Here is a 27,806-nt window from a genome sequence, read left to right as displayed (position 1 = left end):
ACTCAACAGCTCTGTCACGCCTAAAGAAGCACACACACGCAAACACACACACGGACTGCCTGATGGCGTGTTGATGGGCCTTGATTGGTGAGCTTGGACAGCTCGAGATTGTAGTTTTTGTTGCTGCAGCTCCCAGCTCTTCTGTGCTGTCAGTCTGTGAAGATATGAAATTAAAATTCTTTAGCTATCCTGATAACTGCAATACAAAGAGGTGCTACTTCGCTACTGTTTACATGAAGCAGAACACAATACAAATCCTGCTTGAACATTTCATATGCACACGTCTTTGATGTGCAGCCAAACACAGTGATTTAATGCCTTCGATCTTGGCTGCATACTGTTAATTGACATCGATCACGCATCATGAGACTTTTTTGAATACAAACTAATCATTCCGGGTAATACATACATACATACGTACGCACATACACACACACACACATACATAAACACATACACACATATACACATACACACATACACACATACACATGGATGTATTGATGAACGTACAACTGACTGAATGACTAAAAGTTTAATGATGGATACTCATCTGGATGACTAAATGAATGGTGCGAGGTTTGAATTATGACCTTACAACCCAGTAAGCAGCCACACACACCCGCTCCGCTCACACCGCCAGAAAAAATTCCCTAAAGTGGTATTTCCACCTAACTTTCGACGTACGACTAACTTTGCAACCCCATATCCTTCTAAAAATCTTTGACCCGCCCCTGCGCGTACATCAAAGCGTCAGTGTTGGAACGATATGTACTCGGCGTTATCAAATGAAGGATAAAGCTATTGGTCATACTCTTCCCACAGCGTTTACTCCTATCGCATCATCTTACGTAACCTCTGTTCTAATACAACCATACATCTCGGCTATCTCAATACGAATTATCTCCCTTCTTTTTATCCACTCCAATTGTATGTTAGATCCAATATGGCTCACGCCATGGAGTTAGTTGATCAACGCGCGAAGGATAGATTCGGTATTCGTTTAACTGGTAAAAAAAAACTAACGCAATAGAGAGTACACGAATCAATCAACAAGATGGTTTTGTTGATGTGACACTTAAACATTCAGTGACTATCTTGTCCGTTGTCAAGCAAGGGAGTGGAAACACCATTGATCCGCCACAACATGACTGGGTTCTAGACAAAACGTTTGCGCATCCTGTTGGGAAGAAGAGGCTGTAGTTTCCCCGAAGCATACGGAAATTACCGAGGCTTTGCGAATGATCATTTTTGAAGCAACGTCGCTGATTGCACAAACAAATCTGATTGCAACCAATCACAAATCTAGAACACTCGCACCATGAGAGGGCCGTATTATAACAGAGGTTACGTAAAAGGAAATACCGTTGTGGGAAGAGAATGGCTATTGGAAACAATATTTCTGAAAAGTTGTAAAATCTTCGTTTTAGTTTGAAATGTATACAGCTGAATAATTTACACATTCTTAATAGTATATGAAAAACACAACAGGCCGTTGAAATGTCATTTTTTTTACGTTTTTCAACGACCGATACATTATGTTACAAATGGCACATTTTTATTCAAATTGTCAATTTTGAAATCCATCTGTCACGTATTGTTAGTGATTTGCAGATGGAAGTCGCTCTATCCATGGAAAGCGGATGACAGTAGGCATTCATGATTTTTCTTTTTACTGTCGTTCACTGTTCAGAAATCGGCTTAAAATGAGACGTCTTTTTGAACAGTTGCTGAAAGGGGTCGGCCTATAGGCCTTTTAGAATCCGGTCAAACTCACCATCAAGATGATATCCGCTTCAACGTGTCAGAGTGCTATTCGTAAACTGTGGCTGAGATTTCAAGCCAGTGGGTTTGTGGAATATGCATGTCGCCAGTACCTGTCACCCAGCACCTGTCGATCTCCCAGGACTCCGCAGAGCTCTAGTAGAGGAATGGAATGCGACTCCGCAAATTTTCGTTATGAACGTGTTAACAAGGTGCATCTGTGTCTTGGAAGCACGGGGAGGGTACAGAGGATATTGAATGGCCGAATGCTACATGTTTGTCATTTCCATTTTGGTCTATAAAACTGATATTTGCTGGTGTTGTTTGAACGTTTTGTCTGTATGTCAGGATGTATCACGTTTGTCAACACACTAAACATTATGATGACACTCTCAGTTCTGTTATTTCTCAGAAACGTTGCTTTACATGTGCTTTATATCATTTGACCCGTTATTATGACGCCTAGTCTACATACAGATGAATGTTGGAGCGAATTATCGCCTAACGAATCATGCATATGGTCGTGAACTGAATTGCTGAAAATGAGACTTAGTGAACGATTGAGTCATTGCAGGTAAGATAAATCACATACGTCAGTGCGTAGATACAATTCAAAATGGGTTGCATTCAGTCGTGACAGACAAGGTTAGATGCGGCACATTATCTCGCCACTATCTGTTTTATCTCATACTATGTGCTTGAATGTGCTTTAGACACGGTCCCCCTTGAAAAGCGAGGGTACTTGTGCACATTCCCTATTTTAAGCAACAGTGCTCTACAGATTCAGACTGGCCATTGTGTGAGTGAGTGAGTTTGGTTTTACGCCGCTTTTAGCAATATTTCAACAATATCACAACTTGGGACTCCACATATGGGTTCCAGCTGTATGAGTGAGTGAGTTTGGATTAACGCCGCTTTAGCAATATTTCAGAAATACCACGGCGGGGACTTCAGAAATGGATTCCACACTAGTATGAGTGAGTGAGTTTGGTATTACACCGCTTTTAGCAATGTTTCAGAAATACCACGACGGGGACTTCAGAAGTGGGTTCCACACTAGTATGAGTGAGTGAGTTTGGTATTACACCGCTTTTAGCAATATTTCAGAAATACCATGGCGGGGACTTCAGAAATGGGTTCCACACTAGTATGAGTGAGTGAGTTTGGTATTACACCGCTTTTAGCAATATTTCAGAAATGGGTTTCACACCAGTATGAGTGAGTGAGTTTGGTATTACGCCGCACTTGGCATTATTTCAGCAAAGGGTTTCACACCAATATACGTTCGTTAGAAGTGGATGACGTGCAATGGGATTCGGTATACTGCAAGTCGCGAACATCCGAGTTATAATACGAGACACTATTATGGATGACAACTTCTTTAATTCTTTTAACACGACGTTTCAAGGCTAATTCTTGCCCCTTCGTCAGGTGGATAATGAACATAGGTAACATTGCAGAATATATACAGGTATACATGAAGCCAGAGATGAAAGGAGGAAAGTTTTAACAGTACATAGTTGTTTACACAGCTAATAGATTGAGAGTCTATGAGTTCTTGTTGACACACCAGGCAGAGGGTAGGTACACGCCTTGATCTCTATTGATCTGAGGTTCTAATCTTCTGATGTTGATTGCTTCCCAAAGCTTCCTTCTCCGCCAATCACTGATGTTGGAAGCCAGGATCTCGGTGTTTTTCCAGTTGATGGAGTGGTTTGGATAGTTGACGATGTGTTCAGAGAGGGCCGATTTCAGATGTAATTTTCTTACTGAAGTTTTGTGCTCTTTGAGTCTGATGTTGAATGGTCTGCAGGTTTCACCCATGTAGCTGCTGCCGCAATCACAGTTTATCTTGTAGATGCAGCCTCTGGGGTTGGGGTTGGTTTGATCACTGCCACCTCTTCCATTTGTTCTAAGGATGTTTGTCAATGTCTTATCAGAATAAAAGGTCACATCAACACTGGCAGTTTTTTCTGAGGAGTCGGCTGATTTGATGACTAATCTTTCCTTGGTATGGACTGTTGACTCGGATGGGTGCAGGCTCAGGTTTAGGGAGGTGGTCTTTCTGATGCTCTAGAGTTGTGGCTATAGTCTGGTCAACGAGTTGTTTTGGGTATCCATTGAGGGTGATGAGGTGGTCAATTTCGTCTTGGAGATGGGCTGGGTCACAGGTGGCTTTGGCACGTCTGGCTAGGGTGGAGACTATGGCTTGCTTTATCTGTGGATGGTGGTTGGATAGGTAGTGGATATACTTGTCAGTGTGGGTGGGCTTTCGATAGACAGTGGGAACGATTCTTTCAGATGAGTTGTCAAGGGATACGTCTAGGGATGGCAGCTTGTGTTGGGTTTCTACTTCCATGGTGAACTGGATGCGGGCGTGTTGTTTGTTAAGGTGGTGAAAGAGTTCTGCAGGGCTGTGGTTGGGATCTAGGATAGTGAAAGTGTCATCAACTTTTCTATACCAACATAACGGTTGGAATGGCGATGTAGATAGGGCAGATTCTTCAAAGCTGGTCACGGGTTCACCTCTCTCTCCGCTGATAACTGAAATCTTCATGACCAGCTTTGAAGAATCTGCCCTATCTACATCGCCATTCCAACCGTTATGTTGGTATAGAAAAGTGAAAGTGTATTTTTAAGCGGCTTCAAAAGTCCCAAATATTCTACCAAATGCTTTTGTGGATTTGATTGGTTTCATATTCACGTTTTGGAGATATTGTGGGGCCTCCAGTGGACCAAACTTTTAAGAAAAGCAACATTTATGGATGTCAGCTTCATGTTTTGAATAGCACGACGTTTCGATCGTATGCTTGCTCCTTCAAGTCATGTAGTAGCAAGTACTCACTCCGAAGGCCATAGAGTGGGGTATACATCGCATCAATAGTATTCTAAAAGAATTTGGTGAGGTTTCGGTCATCCTGCTTCTTTTCCCGTTGAAAAATCGTGGTAATTCCTTGAGGTTTGTCCAGGTTTATGATTCGTTTATTGGTTACATTTTGAAACATAAATGTCTTGTCCTGGTTAAGATGCTCTTAATCATTTCAGAGGACTATGAAAAGGCGCGATTATAAGAGGGTGGAGGAGAGATTAAGTACAGACCTTGATACAACGAATGTTGATTCAAGAACAAGGAAGAGGTAAAACTAAGTTTCCTCAAAGTATTCACAGTCATATTTAGTCTACATTATATATATCATTCCGTCTAAAACTGCTGGTCCACATGCATATTGTATTTGTACATAGCAAATTCAATGTTCGGATGTTTTGCTTTCACATTTTGCACATGTGTAATATACCCTCATTAATACTCAATACTAATTACTCATACAACTGTTTATTTAAATTGTTAACTTTAAAAGCTAATATATAATCAAAACCTGTCCACATGTAGGCGTCCTCATGGGAAATATTACAGTGACGATGGACAAAGACATGAGAAAGGTGAAGTTGACTAGTCCAGGAACAACACACCATCGCAAGCCTGTCACAGGTTTGTCGTAAGATTTTTAACGAAAATGATTAACTTTTTATGAGTAATGTAAAGTACAATAACAGGGGTTCAACAATACAAATGAACAGGTATTTTGGTCATTGTATAAGTACACTGAACACCAAAATAAACCCACCTCTGCCCTTTGGTCAAGTTTTCACACAGCAGACATAAACATGAAAGCAATGAGATTTAATGTTTTCAAAACTTGCGTTCCTTTCATGGTTTAGCATCGTTACATGTATCCAGTTACCAGCTTATGTTCTTGAAACATTTGCAGTCACTACAGTCTCTCCATGTAATTTCCCATATGTGTAAGCAGAAGAAGTAACTTTTGTTGAGAAAATGGTTACTGTTTTGTTTAACAACTGACAATATTGCAGTGAAGAAAACGGCCACGAGAGTTCTAACAAGACCCAGTATTCTCTGCCGTACCTTCCACGTCTGTGGGAATTGGCTTTAACGAATGATACAAGGTGCATATTTGTTGTTTGAACAAATCAGTGATAAACATGGGAAAAACATATATACTCTCTATATACAACAACTGCATTTAGACGTTTGCAAAGAAATAAAGCTTAAATGCAGATTATTTTTGCATTGTAAATCGCCTTACAACAGCTGTTTAAAGACAATGTAGGATATGAAACAATTTTTAATTTAGATGTTTAAACCTCCAATTGCAGTAAATACACTGCAAGTTATAACTTTGAACATATTTTCTCCTTTCTCCTTTCAAATAATGCAAGGGTCCCAAGTAGCACGCTGCCTGATGAACCAGCAGGTTCATCCACCACTACATATATTACCTCAGTTGAAACCCCAGTCAAGAGGTTAAAACTTCAAAATTGTTGTTACTATATATACCATAACTGTAATTGCGAATCATTACAGAACAGTTGTGAATAGATTAACCATACCCAATTCCATATCAGTTATATGATATAGATAACACTGGTGTGATCTGATAAATGCAGTATTAGTTCCAGTCTAGGGAGACATGTTGGCATTCATTTTGCTAATCTTTGGTAGCTAATTTATACACAAAAATCGACATAAGGTTTGTTAAAATGATAAACCCCTCTGGTTAAAAAATTCAGCTACGCTAAACAAAGAGTGCCCAGCAAAACAACAAAAAACATATATACTTCTTCTGTTATACTTCATCCTGTGTGAACGTATGTACAGTGTTTATCTAAAATAAAATGAAATTTCTATCGTTTGAGATGGGTGAATAAGATAGAAATTGATTTCTCTTCTGGGACAAACCAGATAAAAAGGGGAGGTAATGCATGGTTTAGAGGCGCTCTAGAGGCGTTTATAGATGTGACGTCATAGGGCGGTGAGTTCACTCTCGGCTGCGACGACCAGTACTGAACATACTGATTTGTTACATTTCAAAAAAGCGATTTGTTTATGGAGGTGGTGCAAGAAGGGCTTTATATAAATCGAAATGTGAACACTGTTGCATACCTACCTTGTAGCAGGGAGCCTATATAGAGAGGGGAGGTGAAACTCCTCGAAAAACCGCTGAACGTATGTCTCGCTTTGTCACGTGACCAGTGGAGACAATATGGCGGCAGCTTAGTATTTAAGATTGAGCTCGGTTCATTTTAAACAGCTGATTACATTCGCTGAGTGTTGTGACAACTCGGAACCTACACGTAGAAGGTAAGTCACCTGTTCTGTTACTTCAGTTCTAGTCACATATTTGTAATTAGTGTCAGTATAAGAAAATATGTTTGTAGTAAAGTTTCAAGTCGGCATCTTGTAACTCTCTGGCTTCAATTATCGGTACACAGCGAAGACTGAGTTTCGTCAATAAAAGCTTCTTTCACACATTCCTTTATGTTTTAGCAGGGAAATATACCTTTAGTTGAGAGGTGTCTGCAAGCAATAGTGATAGTTTTGTGACTTAAAAACATGTTGGGGTTTAATTGGGGTGTGTGAAAAATGTGGCAGATCGCCGATCTGATCTGATGCGCCATTGAAATACTACACGCCGTTGTTTGAAGTGTGTCTAGATATTGCTCAACACCGTCTTTCACATACACCTTTAATTTTTATGAGGGGAATTTACCATCAGGCGAAAGGTGTTTGCAGGTAATAGTGATAGTTTCATAATCTGAAATGAATTGTTAGGACGTACTTTAGGTGTGTGAAACATGTGCCATCTCACCGATCTGATCCGATCCGCCATTGAAATATTCCACGGCGTTGTTTGAGTGCTTTTGTTTCAGCTTCAAAAACTTCATTCACATACACCTTTAATTTCCATTAGGGGAACATACCATCAAGTGAAAGGTGTTTGGAGGTAATAGTGCTAATTTTATAATTTAAAAAAATCGGTAGGGTGTTTTTGAGGTGTTGAAAAATGTGCCATCTCGCGGTTCTGTTCTGATCCGCCATTGAAATAGTATAACTTTGAGTGTTTCTAGTTATTGCTCCAAAACCTCTTTCACATGCACCTTAAATATCTATGAGGGGAATATACTATGACCCGAAAGGTGTTTGCAGGTAATATTTATAATTTGATAATCTAAACATATTGTTAGGATGTATTTGAGGTGTGTGAAAAACGTGTCATCTCGCTGATCTGTTCTGATCCGCCATTGAAATACTACACAGCATTTTTTGAGTGTTTCTAGTTATTGCTCAAAAAACTTCTTTCACACACACCTTTAATTTCTGTTAGGGAAACGTTCCATCTGGTGAGAGGTGTTTGGAAGTAATAGTGATGATTTTATGAATTAAAAAAAATAATTGGAAGGGTGTATACATTCACAAGTATTTCATGTGTGTGAAAAATATGACATATCGTTGATCTGATCTGATCACTCATTACTACAAGCCAATGTTTGAATGTGTTTAGTCGTCCTAAAATTCATTTCTTTCAAATACACCTCTAAGTATTGAGGGGAATATTCTATCTGGTGAAAGTGTGAGGTATGACATATCTGATCTGCTCTAATCTGCCATGGATGTCTTTGATGCTTGAATGTTTTAGTTCTGAAACTATGGTTGATATTTGACAAAACTGCAAAGGGCGTTTTAACGCTTTGTGATGGTTTTAAACTTTCTGTTTTTTAGGTGGGAGTGACTGTGTCAGTTGACATTCTGTCAGTATCCATGCAATCGCGCACATGCAGGAAGACATCTGGTCATCTTCATTAACTGCCCTCTTAAAAAAAATAATTTCGACTTTGCCACGACCGTCCATTTGTCCATTATAGACTGAGTGTCTGTAAGAATGAGACTGACCGAATCTATAACTCATTAACATGTGCTTAACTTTCCAAACTGTATTCCTGAAGGAAAAAGAAATAAAAATGTGTTCCTCCCTTGTCACATTTTTTCAAATTTAAATTAAAAATCAAAGTCTTACTCATCAGTTTTGAAAAGAATGTGTCTGAGAAACATATTTTTATGCAGCCTAAGCATTCCACACAAACAGAAAACCACTGAAACATAATGAGACATTTTAATTGTGTAACAGATCATTTCAAATACATATATAATAACAGTGTTTGCAGTTCTTTAGTTTGCCATTTGGCCATCAGGGCTTGCTGCCACTTGCAGTCTTTAAAGTCTGCATAGCCATTTTGTTGAAATCAAACCAATAAACACAAAATAGTCTTCATTGTAGAGAGTTTCACAGTCCCTACAAAATCCATTAGTGAAGTGTATGGAGCACAGAGAAGTTTACATTAGTTATAGACTGCTGACATTCCTATGCGGCACTGAATATATAATACTATGAAGTGAAACTGGAAGTTATCCTAACATGAAGGATCAGGGATAATTCCTGAACATTAATACAAATTATGGGCAAGATGCTAGTTTAAAAGAAATGAGATCTAATTGACAGAAGACCACAAGGGCCTGCAGATAACTGAAACTGTTGGCCTGATACATTAACAACCGACGCTGGGCCTCTGGGCTGGCGATCGTTTCGAACGCTGTATCAAAATTGTCACATAAACTGAGAGTCTTTGAACAAGGCAATGTGTAAACACATTCTCAAGTCCTCTCATTAATCCACACATGCATCATTCGGCGACAGGAAGTGTAACCAGCTTGTTGTGACAACATTCAGGGGAGCCTACTCCAATTTACCGAGTATTACTCCGGGAGATGCCGATAGTTTGCGACAATAAACTGGTTGAAATACTGTTAAGCGCAGCCGATTTGCGCTGATAACAAACCAAGTCGACGTGTGCAGTGGAGCATGACGAGGCACACGTTAATTAGTACAAATAGTAAGGAAAGCAAGCGAGTGACCAATCCCTGTTAAAGAGTATCCCTGCTTGTAGGTAGAAAAGATGTTACAGTAGCATCTGATATTTTACACTGATAATGATTACTTTTACTTTTAGGATGCAAATGTAGAAACTGCCTTGCAGAAAAGCTGTGAAGTTTAATTTGAAGAGGCTTGTAAGCGTGGAACGAGAAGAGGAGGCTTATGTCATCACTGATGTCATGTGTTGTACCCTGTGCAACTGTAATAAACGCCTCGGCAAGTGTCGCAGGGGAATTTACAGAGATGTTAGTTGTTTTATCTGTTTTGTGCTAGTGATAGAAGGAGAAACAGCTTCAGTTGCAGGGGTTCAATAGAAACGTCATTGTAAGTTTAATACAATAGGGTAAATGATGAATGTGTTCTTGCCTCTTGTATTGTTTACTAGCCAAGGACTCGCAGACTTGTGTTACAGTTGTAACCCACATAGAATAAAATTATTTACTCAAATGGACTGCAATTACTTTTGTTTGCAATGATAACATGAAGCCTAGATGTCGGTATATAGTTGTGAAGATGATTTAAAACGGATCTCCAGTATAGATTATTATATTAGGATTGTAACTCAGAATCGGTGATTGTTGAAGAGAACATTGACAATGGGCCATTTTCAGAATTATTAGTTATTTTTCTGAATTTAGAATGGGCCGCTGCCCTTGCATCAATAGTAAATATCCAAATTTTAATGGGCCATTTTTCATTCTAATGTGCAAAATGACCCAAGGCCTCTGAATTTCCCTATCCCTGCAGAAATGTGTCTGTTATGTCTTCGCACTGAACTCTTGCAATTACAGGCCTAGCCCAAGCATGATGATGTTACGAGTGTGTATTGTCTGTATATTTGTGCTATTAATTCAGTAATAATTATTATTGGGTCACAACACTTAGTGTTTTGAATATTAAATATGATGGGTCACATTTCGTTTTAATAGCTGGTCAACACTTTTAGCATTCTGGTTTTCCGAAATTTATGTGCTCTTAGTTTTCGATGTCTACTTCCGGGAGACTTATTCTGGGGCATTCTATAGTGTTGACGATGTTCGTGTGTGCCCGAACTTTCGGGAAATGACTTAGTAAATATATATAAAAGCTGGTTGCCGTGCAGAGGGCGACACTCACACTAACATTCATTCATATTTGCTTGAGTTACTACCAACACTTGAAATCCCGTCAACGCCTGAATCTACATTATCTGCTGTGTTTACATTCTGCCATAGTTGATTCTCTCTCACACCAAGACTTTGGTGAGTTTGATATATTGTATTTTGTGACCCATTGACTAAGATTTTGTCTCTCTTGAATTGTACCTGAAATCTGCATTGTTATATTGACTTGTGACTTTGTTTACCTTGCTCTCACTGTATAATAACAGAATTTTGAACGTTTATGACTTGTCTTTGTTCTGCTTTGCTGGTTCACAAGGGGATTTCTTTCATTGTTGTCACGGTAAATTCTTAACCGTAACAATGACGGATGCTGGAAATATAACACTTCCAACTGACTCCCTGGAAAGGTAACAGTGAAACATTCATAGACAAAATATAATAATTTCCTGACACACAAATTTCCTTAAGAGTATATGAAACAAGTTTTTTTTTAACTTTTTTTGATGGGTGAAGTATGTCTTTGCAGAGATCGCATACTTTTCACGACCGTGCTAACAATCAAGGCGATGGTAAGAAACAACATTGCAATCCAAAGACTGTCAGAGCAGGCCAACCAAAACAAAAGTCAAGTTGAGGAATCCCTGGATGAGTTTGACTTCCCCTTTCTATCAGTTGAGCAGGTGCAACGAGTAGAGAGGATTTTGGAAGACAAATCCAAGTTCAAACGTCTGGTGAGGACAAAGCACATTTTCAAAGGAACATATAACTTTCATTTAATGATACTTACCTGGATTATCACACAAAGCAAAACAGAAGTTACTTTCACATTTCGAATTAAAATCTATTCTGAATTTACATCAAATGTCAAATCAAATTTACACAAGAACGAATACTTTTGTGCCATTAGGAATCTGGCGTGTGTGTTTGTGCCTGTGTCTGTGTTAGTGTTAACACATACACAGAGATATATTAATGTGCAATAATTACATATCCAAAATTTTAAACAATGACAATCTCAAACGTCCAGCCATTCTTGGAAGCAATGTGATTTGATCTGATATGACAGAATGATATGATCTGAATATTTGAATAATAAATCTGGATGTTTACGTTTTCTTTAACCAAAATATTAAAAATTTTAAAAGGTACGTCATCTACGTGGATTGGGGGACATTCACAACCAAAGAGGTGGTGGACAGGATGATGTCCCTAGTTTTCACAACATCAGTGGCCCGGCTGGGATGAGACGAAAGGCTTGAAAATTACAGCTGCAATTAAGGGTAACTATTGTCACTTTTGTACTTTGTTTTATTAAAATAAATCTAATCTGAATTCAATGCCAGTATTGTCAATAAAATTGTTTTTAAAAACATTTAGTTAGATTCTCATGTCAAAAGTACATATGGAAAAGTAACTGCGATTTACGAAGTCAAAGTAAATACTCAGCCTGAATTTACTTATACGAGGAGAGAAGAGTTTGGAAGGCAAATCCAAGTTCAAACTACTAACAAGCACATGACAAGCCCGGATATGTCAGTCTTTTCTCCGGCTCCTGCAACAGTCTTTATTACATATCATTATTCCATGTTTGATCAGTAATATCGAATAATTGGCAATTCCGTATAAGTAAACCTTTCTCAGCGGTGACTTCTGAAGTTTTACAAATGTAATATAATAATACTGGCAGTACTCGAACCAGTCCTTGTGGATTCACTCAGCAATAATTAACGTACCTCACCTAGCATCAGTCACTTGGCACGGCAAGCCAGCTAATAAGTCTATTTCTGCATGTTGATTATCGTCATATTTAATCTTAATCGGTGCTAAGTGTTCCATACACTGGACATTGTGTATCTGAGTAGTTGGTCAACTTTAAACAGAACGCTGTATATTGATTGATCTTGAGTTTTAACAAAAATGTGGAGTAGGGGTTTATACGAAATTAGTTTTATCAAACTGCTCTATAAGAAATCACAATCTTGACTTGACTTAATTTTCAGTGTGATATTCTCCGTGAAACAACGGGGAACATATTTCACGTGAGTAATTGTTAAATATGGGGTTGGAAATCGGAGATCACAATCTAGTGAGGAAATGGGAGTGTACCTTTGATGGTGGTGATATTATATTTTGACACGAGAAATACTTTTTGAATCGAAGCGAGGGAAGTGTGTTGCCAACCTTTGCTCGCTTCGCTCGCATATATGAAGACTGGTCATTTTCTCTACGCTGCGCCACCCCACTTGCGCTACAGTTTGCCTGTGCTCGGATCTTCATGGGCAGAACACAGACCAGCGATAGAATACATTAATGATGATGGTGACAAATTATCTCGGCTATATAACGGCTTGCTACTAGGGAGCCACTGGTTTGCTGACGGTGCCACCAGTGCCTCCGGTGGGCCATCGAAGATCAGCTGGACACGCCATAGGTGGTCCACCGGTGTCAGCCCTCGGTGGGCCACCAGTACAGGATACGGTGGGCCATTGGTGACCCACCACCGACGTGCTATCTGGGAATTATTATTAGTTTCGTTGAATTGGTCATATACGTATTATGGTTGGGAGTACATCTCCGAAACACACATTAAAATTATAAATGAAGATAAAGCACATGCTACAAGCCCTAGAAGAATATATCGGACAGAAGGGGTTGATAGGAACGCGTAGTGGAGAGAAAAATATATCAGACAGAAGGGTTGATGAGAACGGATACTGGAGAGAAAAATATACTGGATAGAAGTGGTTGATAAGAACGGGTAGTGGAGAGAAGAATATGTCAGACAGAAGAGGTTGATAAGAACGGATAGTGGAGAGATTAATATATCGGACAGAAGGACAGAGGGGATTGATAAGAACGGGTAGTGGAGAGAAGACTATATCGGACAGAAGGACAGGGGGTGTTGATTTGAACGGGTAGTTGAGAGAAGAGTATATCGGACAGAAGTGTTTTGATAAGAACGGGTAGTGGAAAGAAGAATATATCGGGCAGAAAGAGATAAGAACAGATAGTGGAGAGAAGAATATGTCGGACAGAATGGGTGATCAGAACGGGTAGTGGAGAGAAGGATATACCGGGCAGAAGGGAATTTGGAGAGAAGGATATACCGAACAGAATGGAGAGAAGGTTTATCAGATAAAGGAGTGGTGAACTCAAGGGTGCATGTGTAGGAGAAACCAGGACTACGAGGGTTTACAAGATATTAAGAACCCTGTGAGGATGGATATCCCGACTCTCAAGGGGTCACAATCTCTTGTAAACTCGATAAGGAGTGTTTTCGCCAACTTATAAACCGTTTTTGTGTAAAACATCTGTTAAAATAGTATATAACGATTGATAGCACTAGGCCCCGGTGCCTTATAATGGATCGACATGGGGTACACGGTATAGCGAGTGCGTTGACATCACATGTCCGTAATCTGGCTGATTTCCATGAAAACCTCGTGCATTCCACGTATTGCACGTGCGCTGCCCGCAGTACCCGTGTAGTGAGGAACACCTGGTTCATAATGGCGAACGATCTCATTCTTCACAGCGATCCTTCGTAGCCTAGTAGATAAAACCGTCAAGCTAGATAGCAATGGTTGGAAGGTTCGAAACCAGGTCTCGCCACAATATATTGGAAGTTTCCAATAATGTTTGTATGTTTTACGATATTGAAAAGACTGTCTGAGGCGACCGTTATACGTGAGCCGGGTTGACAACTCATATAAGGGGATGGCTCTTACAAGGGTATATCTGATAGAACAGAGCTATGGGCACGTTGGTATGTCTGATAGCAGGGAATGGTCCACACAATATATATCCGATAGAAAGGAGTTATGGATACATTGGTATATCGGATAGCAGGGAATGGTCCACACAATATATATCCGATAGAAAGGAGTTATGGATACATTGGTATATCGGATAGCAGGGAATGGTCCACACAATATATATCGGATAGAAAGGAGTTATGGACACATTGGTATATCGGATAGCAGGGAATGGTGGACACAATATAAATCGGATAGAAAGGAGTTATGGACACATTGGTATATCGGATAGCAGGGAATGGTCCACACACTATATATCGGATAGAAAGCAGTTATGGACACATTGGTACATAGGATAGCAGGGAATGGTCCACACAATATATATCGGATAGAAAGCAGTTATGGACACATTTGTACATAGGATAGCAGGGAATGGTGGACACAAGGGTATATCGTATATGAGGAATTTTGAATATTAAAGTATGTAACAGTTTTTATATTATGATCCATGTTATGCTTTTATACTGAATATTAGGGTGGTCTTTGACTTGGCTTGGTTGAATATACATCCCATTTATCATAGACGTGTCCTTCAGTCACACTAGTATAAATTTGGCCCTGGAGAGCAATGGTGCACATAATTCAGAAAGTTTGTGTGGAGATCATGTTTCGAATATCATTTTTCATATAAACGGCCTACGATTTATTCAGCTTTCACTCGACCCGTGAAGGTCCCGGGGTAGAATAGGCCTTCAGCAACCCATGCTTGCCATAAAAAGGCGACTATGCTTGTCGTGAGAGGCGACTAACGGGATCGGGTGGTCAGGTTCGCTTTCCTGGTTGACACATGTCATCGGTTCCCAATTGCGCAGATCGATGCCCACGTTGTTGATCACTGGACTGTCAGGTCCAGACTCGACTATTTACAGATTCCAAATAGCTGGAATATTGCTGGGTGCGGCGTAAAACTAAACTCACACACTCACTCTCTTAGCTTTCTCTCGCCTTTGAGTTTACCGTAAAAAACTAAGCTGTTTAATTCAATCGCCCACCTCACTCGCATAATCACCTGGGTGGGATATCATTGAACTGATTGGAGTAGCCGTTGTTCCCTGGAACCAGGTACAATCGGGGTCAGCCAATTCTTCACCATTGGTCATTCCGTCACCATCGGAATCCTTCCGACATAACTCTGTGGTCCATTCCTGAATGACAAAAAACAAAATTTCAAAGTTGTTAGTAATTGCTTCGATCGATCGATCGATCGAGAGAGAGAGAGAGAGCAAAAATGAAAACTTGACACTCAGTATTGGGGGGACCATAATTTCAATATTTATCTTAAGGCAATTATTTCAGTTCTATGTTGTGCACAGAACACCTGGACATCAACAGAAAAGAGAAACACGTCTTTGACGTTGATAACATTTATGATGGACTACCCTCCAAAAAGAAGTTCACAGAATGGACAACAATAGGACTGAGTTGTTCAGTAACGATTCTGCCCACCTCTTGCGTCTCGTACAGCCACACTACGTCTGCTCATGGATCTCAGAACGTTAGTGAACACTGCAAGACGTCGCCATGGCTGAGTTTCAGTTGTTGACGAACACGTCGACCCAGTTCGTCCCTGATGTGTTCGATCGGATTGAGGTCGGGGCTATGCGATGGCAACCCAGGACTTGAAGACCGACATTTCTTAGAAAATTCTGCGTCGGAACTGCTGTATGGGGTATAGCGTTGTCTTGCTGGAACGTTAGTCCAGGGGCGTGTCTCTGCATGAACGGAAGCAGAACATGTTGCAAAATCTGATCCCTGTACTGGACAGCAGATAAGTTCCCTTGGACAGCTGTTGAGTTCCCTCGAACAACAGCAAAAGGAGAACGTCCTTGTGCTCAAAATCATCCCCAAACCATCACGCTGTCGTCATCAAATCGGTCAGCTTCACGGACGCAGACTTGAGCGTGACGTTCACCCCGTCTACGTTACACACGGACCCTGCAAATCTCGAATTCCATTGTCTTTGAGTAAACCTTGAGTCTTGTGACCCACGCACGTCGGTTACGGAGAAGAAGAGGCGTTAAGATTCGTTCGTTATGGGGACTCCGGGGACGAAGTCCGGCGGCACACAGGTGATTTCTGACAGTTTGCGAGGTTATCCTTCCACCAAGCATCAGTCTAAGTAAACTTAGCTTCATTACTTTTCGTTACACTCCACTACTGTGTCGAACAAAACCTTATGGGAGGTCGCGTCAGGTAACCTTTGAGACTGACCAATCAGAACACAGCATACCAAATAGTGGACATTCGCACATACCTTTTGAACTTTTCATCTCGGAAAGGTTCGTACCCGAACGATTCCGAATGCTATTTAGCGTACGCTCGCTTCCGGGTGATGAACACGTTACAACCATGACAACGGTGAGTAAACAGTCGCTGAAAATAGTGTTTTGGCAATATTCAAGGATGTCATCATGCGGAAATATTAGCTGATGGTAACCATGTCAACAGAAACCCCAAAGCGCATATACTTCAGGTCAATTAACTGGGTTACATGCTGTTTGTTTGTTTTTTGTTTTTGGAGATATCTGTGTCAGTGACCTGAATATTTCGTAAGTTCCTCCAATCCCTAAGTAGTAGCCGCTGTCTGATTGGTTAAATCTATTCAACCGTCTCCCGTTTGATTGGCCGGTCATGCATAGGTCGCTCAAAGGTTACCAGACGCGACCTTCTACTAGGGTTTGTTAGATTCAGTGGTGGGGTGTAACGAATAACACTGACTAAATTTACTTAGACTAACCAAACATCTCCCTACTTGTGGAAGCTGCAGTGACATATCAGTAGCAAAGATGACGTAATCGTATTGCTGTATCTTCCCGGAGTGACGTCACACATGACCTTGAGCGATATTTAACTGTTCCCGTTTGATGCATTCTCATCCTGAGATTAAAGTTTGTTTGTCTTGAACAGTTAAAGGCTCTTGCAACAGCGACCAAAGACTGAGCAGCATGAAGCTTCCCAACAGCTCGTTGACGTTCTTCAGTTGTAAGGCGCGTACTTTTACTAGAGAAACTGTTTGAAATATTCCAATAAACGGAAACACAAAGATTCATAAATTTACCACTGTCAAGTTTTCATTTCATGTCGAATTTGTTAATAAATTTCAGTGAGAAACTAAACATTAATTTCGTTGGCTTTTTTAAATTTATATCTATTGGAGACCAAAACAACATTTGCAAAATATATCTCCACTGCATGTTGGCTCAAGGACATATTGCTGGGAATTTGAAAGTCCGCTTTTTTATGTATCAAACAGATTTTACACAGTACAATCACTTTCAAAACTATCATTCCGGACTTTTATGACCACATGTTGTTTTGGAAGGTTTCAAGCACACCGAAAACGAAGTGTAAAAGCTTTCATATTTGCTGTACATCACCAATAGGTCTTTCCGGAGGTATAATTCGAAATGTGTGTTGTATGTTTAATATCTTACAGTACTTCGCCTGTTCAATATATGTATGTCTATGTTTCATATATTGCTGTACTTTGTATGTGCAGGCTGAACTGTATGTGTGTAACATGTTGTAACATGTCTATGGTTCATGTGTTACTTTGTATGTGAAGGCTGAACTGTATGCGTGTAACATGTTGCAACATATCTATGTTTCATATGTTACAGTAATTGTATGTTTGATGTGTTACAGTAAGTGTATGTTTGATATGTTACAGTAAGTGCATGTTTGATATGTTACAGTAATTGCATGTTTGATGTGTTACAGTAAGTGCATGTTTGATATGTTACAGTAAGTGCATGTTTGATATGTTACAGTAATTGCATGTTTGATATGTTACAGTAAGTGCATGTTTGATGTGTTACAGTAAGTGTATGTTTGATGTGTTACAGTAAGTGCATGTTTGATATGTTACAGTAAGTGCATGTTTGATATGTTACAATAAGTGTATGTTTGATTTGTGCTTTGCATGTGTGGTAAGCTACAGTACTTTGTATCTACTTCGTACTTGCACTTTAGTGCTTTGTATGATCAGTCTGGACTATGTATGCTTTACATGTTATAGTGAGTTGTATTTTTAACATTTTGCAGTACTTTTGTTTGTTGAATGTGTTTTGTATGTTAAATATGTTGCACTATTTTGCATATCTAGTCTGAGCTTCGTATGTTCAATTTATTCCCCACATGGGTACAAAGTGTGAAGCCCATTTCTGGTGTCCACCGCCGTGACATTGCTTGAATATTGCTAAAAGCAACTTACCCGGTGTACCCGTGTGGGGAACCGAACCCTGGTCTCCAGTATTACGAGCGGACACAGTTGACAACCCCACCGCCCCTAATTGTCTATAAAGAAAGTTCAAAACAATTTTCTCACACTGCCGCTGTCTTTAAAGTCCTGCCCGAAGCTGTTTAAGGTCCCGCCCCCGGACACATGTCGGTGCCCCACCCCATGCCACATCCCGACGGCATTGCAGGGAATGGGGACATTGTGACCGTTGGGTATTTTATATCGGAAGCCACTGTACCCTGAGGTCGTGTGCAGCAGTGTCACGATGAATAATGTCCATCTGCAAACAGGAAACATAATAAGATGTACATCACAGTGAGCGAGTGAGCTTTACAAGTGAGTGAACGAACGCTTTAACCACTAGGCTACACCACCTCCCCTATACATCACATGGTATCCGTCAGTGCTATATAGGAATTCTGTAATTGGACGCATATTTGATGTGGGTACAGTATGTGTTGGTGAAGCAGCGGTATGGAATACGCTTGTAGATGTTTATCAATCGAGGGTTCAGCTAGTTTCACTAAACATGTCCATGGGGAATCGAAGATCCATGATGAAGAAATGTTCTCGATACAATGATATCTCTAGTGTTGTGGAGTCGATTTGTGCTAGAGATGTGTTCTCAATAGCGATATATCCGTGATATAAGTGACAGATTTGATATAAAGAAAGTCACCATATCATAAAGAGAGATCCGTTATATCGGGAGGAATCCGTTATAAAGACAGGTCATCGGTATAGAGAGATCCGTCGTATCGGGACGGATCCGTTGTTAAGAGTGTTCATCGGTAAAGAGAGATTCGTCATAAGGGGATGGATCCATTGTAAAGAAAGGTCATCAGTGGAGAGGGATCCGTCGTAAGGGGAAAGATCCGTAATAAAGAGAGGCCATCGATATAGATAGATCCACGTTAGACACGTTGTAATAAGAAACGAGAGAGAGAGAGAGAGAGAGAGAGAGAGAGAGAGAGAGAGAGAGAGAGAGAGAGAGAGAGAGAGAGAGAGAGAGAGAGAGAGAGAGAGAGAGAGAGAGAGAGAGATAGAGAGATGAGGGGGTGGGGTGGTGGCAGTTCCTGACGGGGATACATAAGTTTACTGTCTCTCTATACATCCACTATGGAGAATTCGGTTTTTTAATCCTGGCAGGGATGCTGAAGTTATCTGTCTCTACACATGTTTGTCTGCTATGGAGAAAGCAGTCGTAAACTCCTGGCAGGGGTGCTGAAGTTATCTATCTGTCTCTATACACGTCTGTCCACTATGGAAAAACCAGTTTTAAACTCCTGACGGGGATACTTAAGTTTACTGTCTCTATACACCCACTACGGAGAAACCAGTTTTAATTTCCTCAGAGGAATACTGATGTTTTCTTTTTCTATACATGTCAGTCTGCTATGGAGAAACCAGTTTTAAACTCCTGACAGCGATGCTGATGTTTACCGTCTCGAATACATGTGCACTATGGAGAAACCTGTTTTAAAATCCTGACAGGGATGCTGAAGTTATCTGTCTCTATACATGTCAGTCTGCTGTTGAGAAACCAGTTTTAAACTCCTGACAGGGAGGCTGAAGATATCTGTCTATACATGTCAGTCTGCTATGGAGAAACCTGTTGTAAACTCCTGACAGGGATGCTGAAGTTATCTGTCTATACCTGTCAGTCTGCTATGGAGAAACCAGTTTTAAACTTCTGACAGGGCTCCTGAAGATATCTGTCTCTATACATGTCTGTCCACTATGGAGAAACCAGTTTTAAACTTCTGAGAGGAATGCTGAAGCTATCTGTCTCTATACATGTCTGTCTCCTATGGAGAAACCAGTTGTAAACCTCTGACAGGGATGCTGAAGATATCTGTCTCTATACATGTCAGTCCACTGTGGAGAAACCAGTTGTAAACCCCTGACAGGGATGCTGAAGTTATCTGTCTCTATACATGTCAGTCTGCTGTTGAGGAACCAGTTTTAAACTCCTGACAGGGAGGCTGAAGATATCTGTCTATACATGTCAGTCTGCTATGGAGAAACCAGTTGTAAACTCCTGACAGGGATGCGGAAGATATCTGTCTCTATACATATCTGTCTCCTATGGAGAAACCTGTCTAAACTCCTGACAGGGATGCTGAATTTATCTGTCTCTATACATGTCAGTCTGCTGTTAAGAAACCAGTTGTAAACTCCTGATAGGGAGGCTGAAGATATCTGTCTATACATGTCAGTCTGCTATGGAGAAACCAGTTGTAAACCTCTGACAGGGATGCTGAAGATATCTGTCTCTATACATGTCAGTCTGCTATGGAGAAACCAGTTGTAAACTCCTGACAGGGATGCTGAAGATATCTGTCTCTATACATGTCAGTCTGCTGTTGAGGAACCAGTTTTAAACTCCTGACAGGGAGGCTGAAGATATCTGTCTATACATGTCAGTCTGCTATGGAGAAACCAGTTGTAAACTCCTGACAGGGATGCGGAAGATATCTGTCTCTATACATATCTGTCTCCTGTGGAGAAACCTGTCTTAAACTCCTGACAGGGATGCTGAATTTATCTGTCTCTATACATGTCAGTCTGCTATGGAGAAACCAGTTGTAAACCTCTGACAGGGATGCTGAAGATATCTGTCTCTATACATGTCAGTCTGCTATAGTGAAACCTGTTTTAAACTCCTGACAGGGAGGCTGAGGATATCTGTCTCATACAAAGCAGTTGTAAACTCCTGGCAGGGGTGCTGAAGTTATCTATCTGTCTCTATACACGTCTGTCCACTATGGAAAAACCAGTTTTAAACTCCTGACGGGGATACTTAAGTTTACTGTTTCTATACACCCACTACGGAGAAACCAGTTTTAATTTCCTCAGAGGAATACTGATGTTTTCTTTTTCTATACATGTCAGTCTGCTATGGAGAAACCAGTTTTAAACTCCTGACAGCGATGCTGATGTTTAACGTCTCGAATACATGTGCACTATGGAGAAACCTGTTTTAAAATCCTGACAGGGATGCTGAAGTTATCTGTCTCTATACATGTCAGTCTGCTGTTGAGAAACCAGTTTTAAACTCCTGACAGGGAGGCTGAAGATATCTGTCTATACATGTCAGTCTGCTATGGAGAAACCTGTTGTAAACTCCTGACAGGGATGCGGAAGATATCTGTCTCTCTACATATCTGTCTCCTATAGAGAAACCTGTCTTAAACTCCTGACAGGGAGGCTGAAGATATCTGTCTATACATGTCAGTCTGCTATGGAGAAACCAGTTGTAAACCTCTGACAGGGATGCTGAAGATATCTGTCTCTATACATGTCAGTCTGCTGTGGAGAAACCTGCTGTAAACTCCTGAAAGGGATGCTGAAGTTATCTGTCTCTATACATGTCAGTCTGCTGTTGAGAAACCAGTTGTAAACCCCTGACAGCGATGCTGAAGATATCTGTCTCTATACATGTCAGTCTGCAATGGAGAAACCAGTTGTAAACTTCTGACAGGGATGCTGAAGATATCTGTCTCTATACATGTCAGTATGCTATGGAGAAACCAGTTTTAAACTCCTGACAGCGATGCTGATGTTTACCGTATCGAATACATGCGCACTATGGAGAAACCAGTTTTAACTAGTGACTCCGACTAGAATTTGTGCTTTACTAAGAAAGTGTAATCCCAAAGACAACATATGTTATATTTGACCGCTTTCTAAATGACATTGTGAAATCAGATCGATATTTATGTTGTTAATCACTGGATTGTCATATTCTGACTCGATTATGAACAGACTGCCGACATATATCTGCGATATTGCTGAGAGCAGGGCAAAACTAAACTCACTCACTCACACCACGTTTATGCCATGTCCGACATAAAAGACGTCGAGATAGAAAGACCAAGGTCACATATCACTCTACACCGACAACGTTGTTGATCATGTCACGCGATGTTTCCGTCCTAGGTATTTTGAAGGTGTTATCATATTGACAGGATTCTGATTACAGCTCCTCGTGTCTTTGCGAGGATTAAACTCCAAATACTTCACAGTACAATACATAATGAATACTGTGAAGCATTTCTAAGTCCGGGAATCATCTCAAAAACAACATTTTTAACATCTTTATTCTCGCAATGATACAAGAGCCTGTGATTCTGATGCGCATTCTCATAAAGACTAAGCGCTGTGAAAAGAGAACCAGACTTGTTATGTCATTTAGACAACCAAACTGAAATAGATTTGTTGGTGAACGCATTTTTAGATCTTAGATACTGTTTATCATCTCAAATTCCACCGATGTTGATGTATAACTATAACGACAATAGAATAACGAGAAGAATGTGAATCAGTTGACTCGTCACACAGATGACGTATTATGCCGTGAACTCTCCGTTTGTTTGTTTAACCCCGGAGCTGACATGCTCCATTTCTCCAGAACGCCGTGAACGTGAACGTCTCACACAGTCAGCGGAACGTGACCTCATCATCTAACGACTTCCCTTTCGTAACAAGGAAACTACGTTCCCAAACCAAGATGACCAAGGTTCATGTTAACTTCCAGAACAATGGTCTTTAAGATGCCGTGTGTTCCGTAATATTATTAATGAACAGTGACCAGCCACTACATGTGTGTTTGAAGAGCACCTGTCTTCAAATCTCACAATCAGATAAAAAAACATGGTCATATCAGTGCTAATATACCGTCTCAACGTTTCACCTGTCACTCATCGGACTTCACAATAAAGCAGTAAAGCTAATACAAGTATATGGAGCCCTACCTGGACGAGAGGACTGCTGCGCCGAACATGCTGTAGCTCTTGCACATCGGTCTTAATGACATAAAGCTCAGTGGCACTATGTACAAGCGTCTCGTCACACAGACCGTAACATCACCTCATCTGTATGCAGGTTGATATGGGCCATCGCTTTCTCGCCTTAAAAAGCGGAGGCGAGAAAGGGAGAAAACGATAGCATGAGACGAGATCTGTCCTATTCAAAGAAATTACAATATAGCTTTTGATGACAGCGAACGCGGCTGTTGCGCAATATGACAATCGAGGATGTGTGTTTCTGAACGAGATTTTGTTTGTCACTTGCTCAGGCAAACCTCCAGTATAATGGTACACTCAACTAGGGATAATCTACAACTGGGCTCCCTGATTCAACCTCAGGAAACGTGTTGTATTCGCTGTAGGCGGATATATATATACAGCGAATACAACAGTAGGAGGGGGGTCGTCTCAATAGCAAAAATGAAAACCATGAAGGGTGCATAAGACGATGGTGTGAGTCGGGCTGTGGATAGATGATATTGGCTAAGATAGGATAATCCCATAAGGGGCATTAAAGTAGGGAAATACATGGTATGTCCGAACATGTATGACAATATCCAGTTACGTTGATCCGAGGGTTAATGCGATGCTTTTCTGTGAGTATCAGGCATCAGACTCTTTGACATATCTTAACATAAACCTCTTGAAAGAAAGGCACGTAAGATGTTAATAGATGAGACATATTCAACACACATGAAAAAGCACAAAATATCTTTGAGATTAATTGAGGCAAATCCATGCCAGGAGAGTTGACTTTCCGTCGTCATACCTGGCTGAGGAACCCAATTGCTATCTATAGTCTGATCTATTGGGTTTGATCAGCTATTCGTACTTTTTCTTATTCATTTTACGAGTAAACATGTTTTTCTGGATATCCTCTTACGCATCCCAGTTAATCCGATGTGGATTATTTCGACATATCCTGTTTGCAGGTCTGTAAATTTGAGGGATGCAGAGTAACAGTTTTTTATCTAGATCCGACAGTACTTTAGTTGCCTCCTACGAAGCATGGATTACAGAACACCAACTGAAACTAACATATCCACGGGAGTTCATAGAAGGTAAATACTACTCCTGCCTACTCTCACTACCTGCTATATGCCCTGCCTGGTGAGCTGTTATGTTTACATGCTATACAAAAGCTGACTGTTATAGTGGAGCTGCATGTTTTGGGCTTTACTGCAGCTATTTGTAATATTATCTTTTCATGACCATGTTTCGCATCATGAACAACGGTTTTCTGATGACTGCAAGGCGCAAGTAAAGACGTATTCATCACACGTTGTGACAGTACCAAGGTTCAAGGTTTGAACAGTGACAGATCTGTCAATAATTTACAGCTGGCTATTCTGCTATTGTTGTAGCATATCCTTCTACATGTTGCAAAAGGTCATGTTTGGTTCAAGTGCGAAAGCATCCATTTTCTGATTGAGATGATATCTGCTTTTCATGCTGATCTGAATCTTCTAAATTTTCCGATGTGAAAGTCTTAAACTGTTCTTTTCCAATGGGTGCCACGATCCGATGGTTCCAAGCAAAATGTACCATTACATTTCAAAAATTGCAGTATGTGCGCTACAATTTGATGGAACGATTTAAAGGACCGTTTACCAAAACGTAACTTTTTTTTACTCGGACGTTCAGAAACTACACGATGGCAAGCTATTGGCTTGCATGATGCAGGGATTTCCTGTCGCAACACAAGTGCTGACTTGTTCAATAACAATGGACATTTGTCCATTCAAGAGGACATTTTTGGCCTAGGAGAAACCACGTGGCCATGGGTAAATTAAAGTGTGGTCCAAGTCCTGGCAGACTGAGGGACACCAATGTTCATGATGATCGAGTTTATATTCGTGTGGCACGACATCAGAATCTTTATGGTTGGGTATTGCCAAAATTTTCTTATTGCGATACACTGTGATATGTGTTGACGTATTACAATACGCATTGCAATATTGTAAAAGTGTAACACATGATTTGTGGAAATGTATTACTGTTTGATTTCTTTTGAAACAATTCCATTGGCCACTATTAGGACTAAGATATGATTGCACAAGAGATCAAATAAAACTGTCTTCAAATAGAAGCTTACGCTCTAAAGTTTGTAACTCGAGAAATATCGTTTGCAGCGGCGCCCGACAACGAGTGCCGGTATCAATCTATCTTTTCTTTATATGATTTAAAAGTCCAGCAAATGGAATTATATGACCAATAAACATTCTCATTTATAACAATATAAAAGAAATATAAATTTAGAGTTATTATTATTTTCACTACATCACGAACGTTACCAATCATCGGAAATTGCCGATCGTGTCGGGTGAACCGGTTTGAAATTGCAATATACCGGTTAACCGGTCTTACAGACTGAGTCCATTTGAGTCAGAAATGGACCGATGAACGGCAAATTTGATCACTGTACAAAATTGCCACATAATTATCAATAGTACACATGTTTATCATTTACTAATACACAGCAGCTTTCTTATATTTGAACATTTTCCGGATTCCACCCAGGAAGTTGACTAATTTTTGACTAATTTTGTCCTGATCATCCATTTGTCCATTATAACAATGAGTGTCTGTAAGAACGAGTGTGACTGAAATCTAGAGTCCATTAATACGTACTGAACTTTCCAAACTGTATTTCTGAGAGAGAAAATATAAATGTGATCCTCACTCACTCTTTTTTCTATCACAAATTACAAAGAAGTCCTATCCTCTCTCTTCACCTCACAAAAAATGATCCCGAGAAACATTTTATTTGTTTCATTTTGCCTAAGATGAGACAGAAACGCCTGGTGTGGTTTAAACTCAAAGAACTGCCACTTGAGGAAATGGCATAAGATTCATTGGTCTCATATGCATGAAAGTCGCTTTCTTCTACACGTTGCCGACTTTCTTCACGAGTAGAGACGTGGCATCATCAGGATGCATATGGCAGCTATGCAGCTCAACCCGTCAATGATGGTATAGGGGTTGCGTTATGGCTGCAAGCTGGATCTCTTTTCAGGAACTGGGAAACAAAGGTCAACATTTTCGACAGGAAGGACTGGATACACACTATTATCGTCAGATATTCATGGACGACAATGCTGGAAGCCACCACCACCCTTTTAAGAGAACAATTCCATCGACACTTCACCCGCACTATCAGAGGGCACATGTTATACGTCCGTTACACGTGATATTGGCGTGGTCGCCCGTGGTGGTTCATACAATCAGAGACCCGTGAAGTACCGGGGTAGAATAGGCCTTCAACAACCCATGCTTGCCGTAAAGGGCTACTATGCTTGTCTTAAGAGGCAACTAATGGGATCGGGCGGTGAGGCTCGCTGACCAGGTTGACACTGTCATGTTATCTGTTCCCCATCGCAGATCGATGCTAATCCTGTTGATGGACTAGATGAACTGCATTGTCTGGTACAGACTCGATTATTTGGAGACCGCCGCCATATAGCTGGAATACTGCTGAGTGCGGCGTAAAACTAGACTGACTATAATCAGAACAACCATTGTTTAAAAGGTGTGGGATTTATGGGATAGTCATGGTGACCATACTTTCCAGCCCTGTTGATGTTCACGTTTTTGTGCATTGTACTAATGTGTTAAAATGTTACAATTTCTGTTTTATTATTATTAACAACGAAGTAGCCGGGGATATAGAAACGATTTCCGTCCGTCCGTGTTCGCGATAGCTTAATCAGCATTGGTACACATGTCAAGCATGATCGTTAGATGTGCCTTTTGGGGATAAGACCCAGATATGAATTGTATTTTTGTGGTTTCTATGGAAACGTGACGTAGGCTGTGACTATGAGGATGTTATCGTGTCCAGGGCAGATCTCCCAAGCTTTAGCTTTATCACCTTTATACATAGAGGTGACTTTTGGGGGGTTACACCAATGTGTGAATTTTATTTTATTTTCCATGACAACAAGCTTGACTTTGGCTGAAATTGGTGGTTGTGCTCTTTTCCGGAGCAGAACTTTAAAACCATTCACTATTTCTTCACCAAACTTGGCACATAGATAGGTCTGGGTGTGTACTGGTGCCTTTTGGTAGGCTTGGATTTCTGAATAAGATATTATTGCGTTTCCATGGCGACATGTTCGATCTCGACTGAATTTGGTGCTAGTCTTCTTTTTCGGAACAGAACTGTAAAACCTGACAATACTCCCTTCTCACTCTGCCATATGTACGCCAAAATTTTTATATACTGTAGTCAAAGCTAGTAGACATATCCATGATGGGTACTTTGCTCTTGCAGTGTATTTTGA

The 27,806-nt window shown here is 40.4% G+C and overlaps 1 protein-coding gene across 3 annotated transcripts; it reads right to left on the bottom strand.

Annotated features, from left to right (window-relative positions):
* Positions 1-107: 107 nt before the first annotated feature.
* Positions 108-23,547, bottom strand: LOC137288046 (temptin-like). 3 transcript variants are annotated; one of them, XM_067820408.1, is made up of 4 exons: positions 23,470-23,537; positions 18,800-18,992; positions 15,482-15,617; positions 108-154 (listed from the first exon to the last, which is right to left on the bottom strand). In XM_067820408.1, exons 1-4 carry the CDS (start codon positions 23,529-23,531, stop codon positions 150-152), a joined length of 396 nt encoding a protein of 131 aa, XP_067676509.1. In that variant the 5' UTR covers positions 23,532-23,537; the 3' UTR covers positions 108-149. The 3 variants fall into 3 exon arrangements, with proteins under 3 accessions (XP_067676509.1, XP_067676508.1, XP_067676507.1); XM_067820407.1 differs by lacking the exon at positions 108-154 and adding an exon at positions 8,719-11,385 and having other exon boundaries at positions 23,470-23,547; XM_067820406.1 differs by lacking the exon at positions 108-154 and having other exon boundaries at positions 14,580-15,617.
* Positions 23,548-27,806: the final 4,259 nt, after the last annotated feature.

This window comes from Haliotis asinina, chromosome 6 (assembly GCF_037392515.1).
Source record: "Haliotis asinina isolate JCU_RB_2024 chromosome 6, JCU_Hal_asi_v2, whole genome shotgun sequence".
In the NCBI taxonomy this organism is placed as follows: Eukaryota; Metazoa; Mollusca; class Gastropoda; order Lepetellida; family Haliotidae; genus Haliotis; species Haliotis asinina.
The sequence above is the reverse complement of the archived record's forward strand: the minus strand, read 5'-3'. Positions and strand labels throughout refer to the sequence as shown.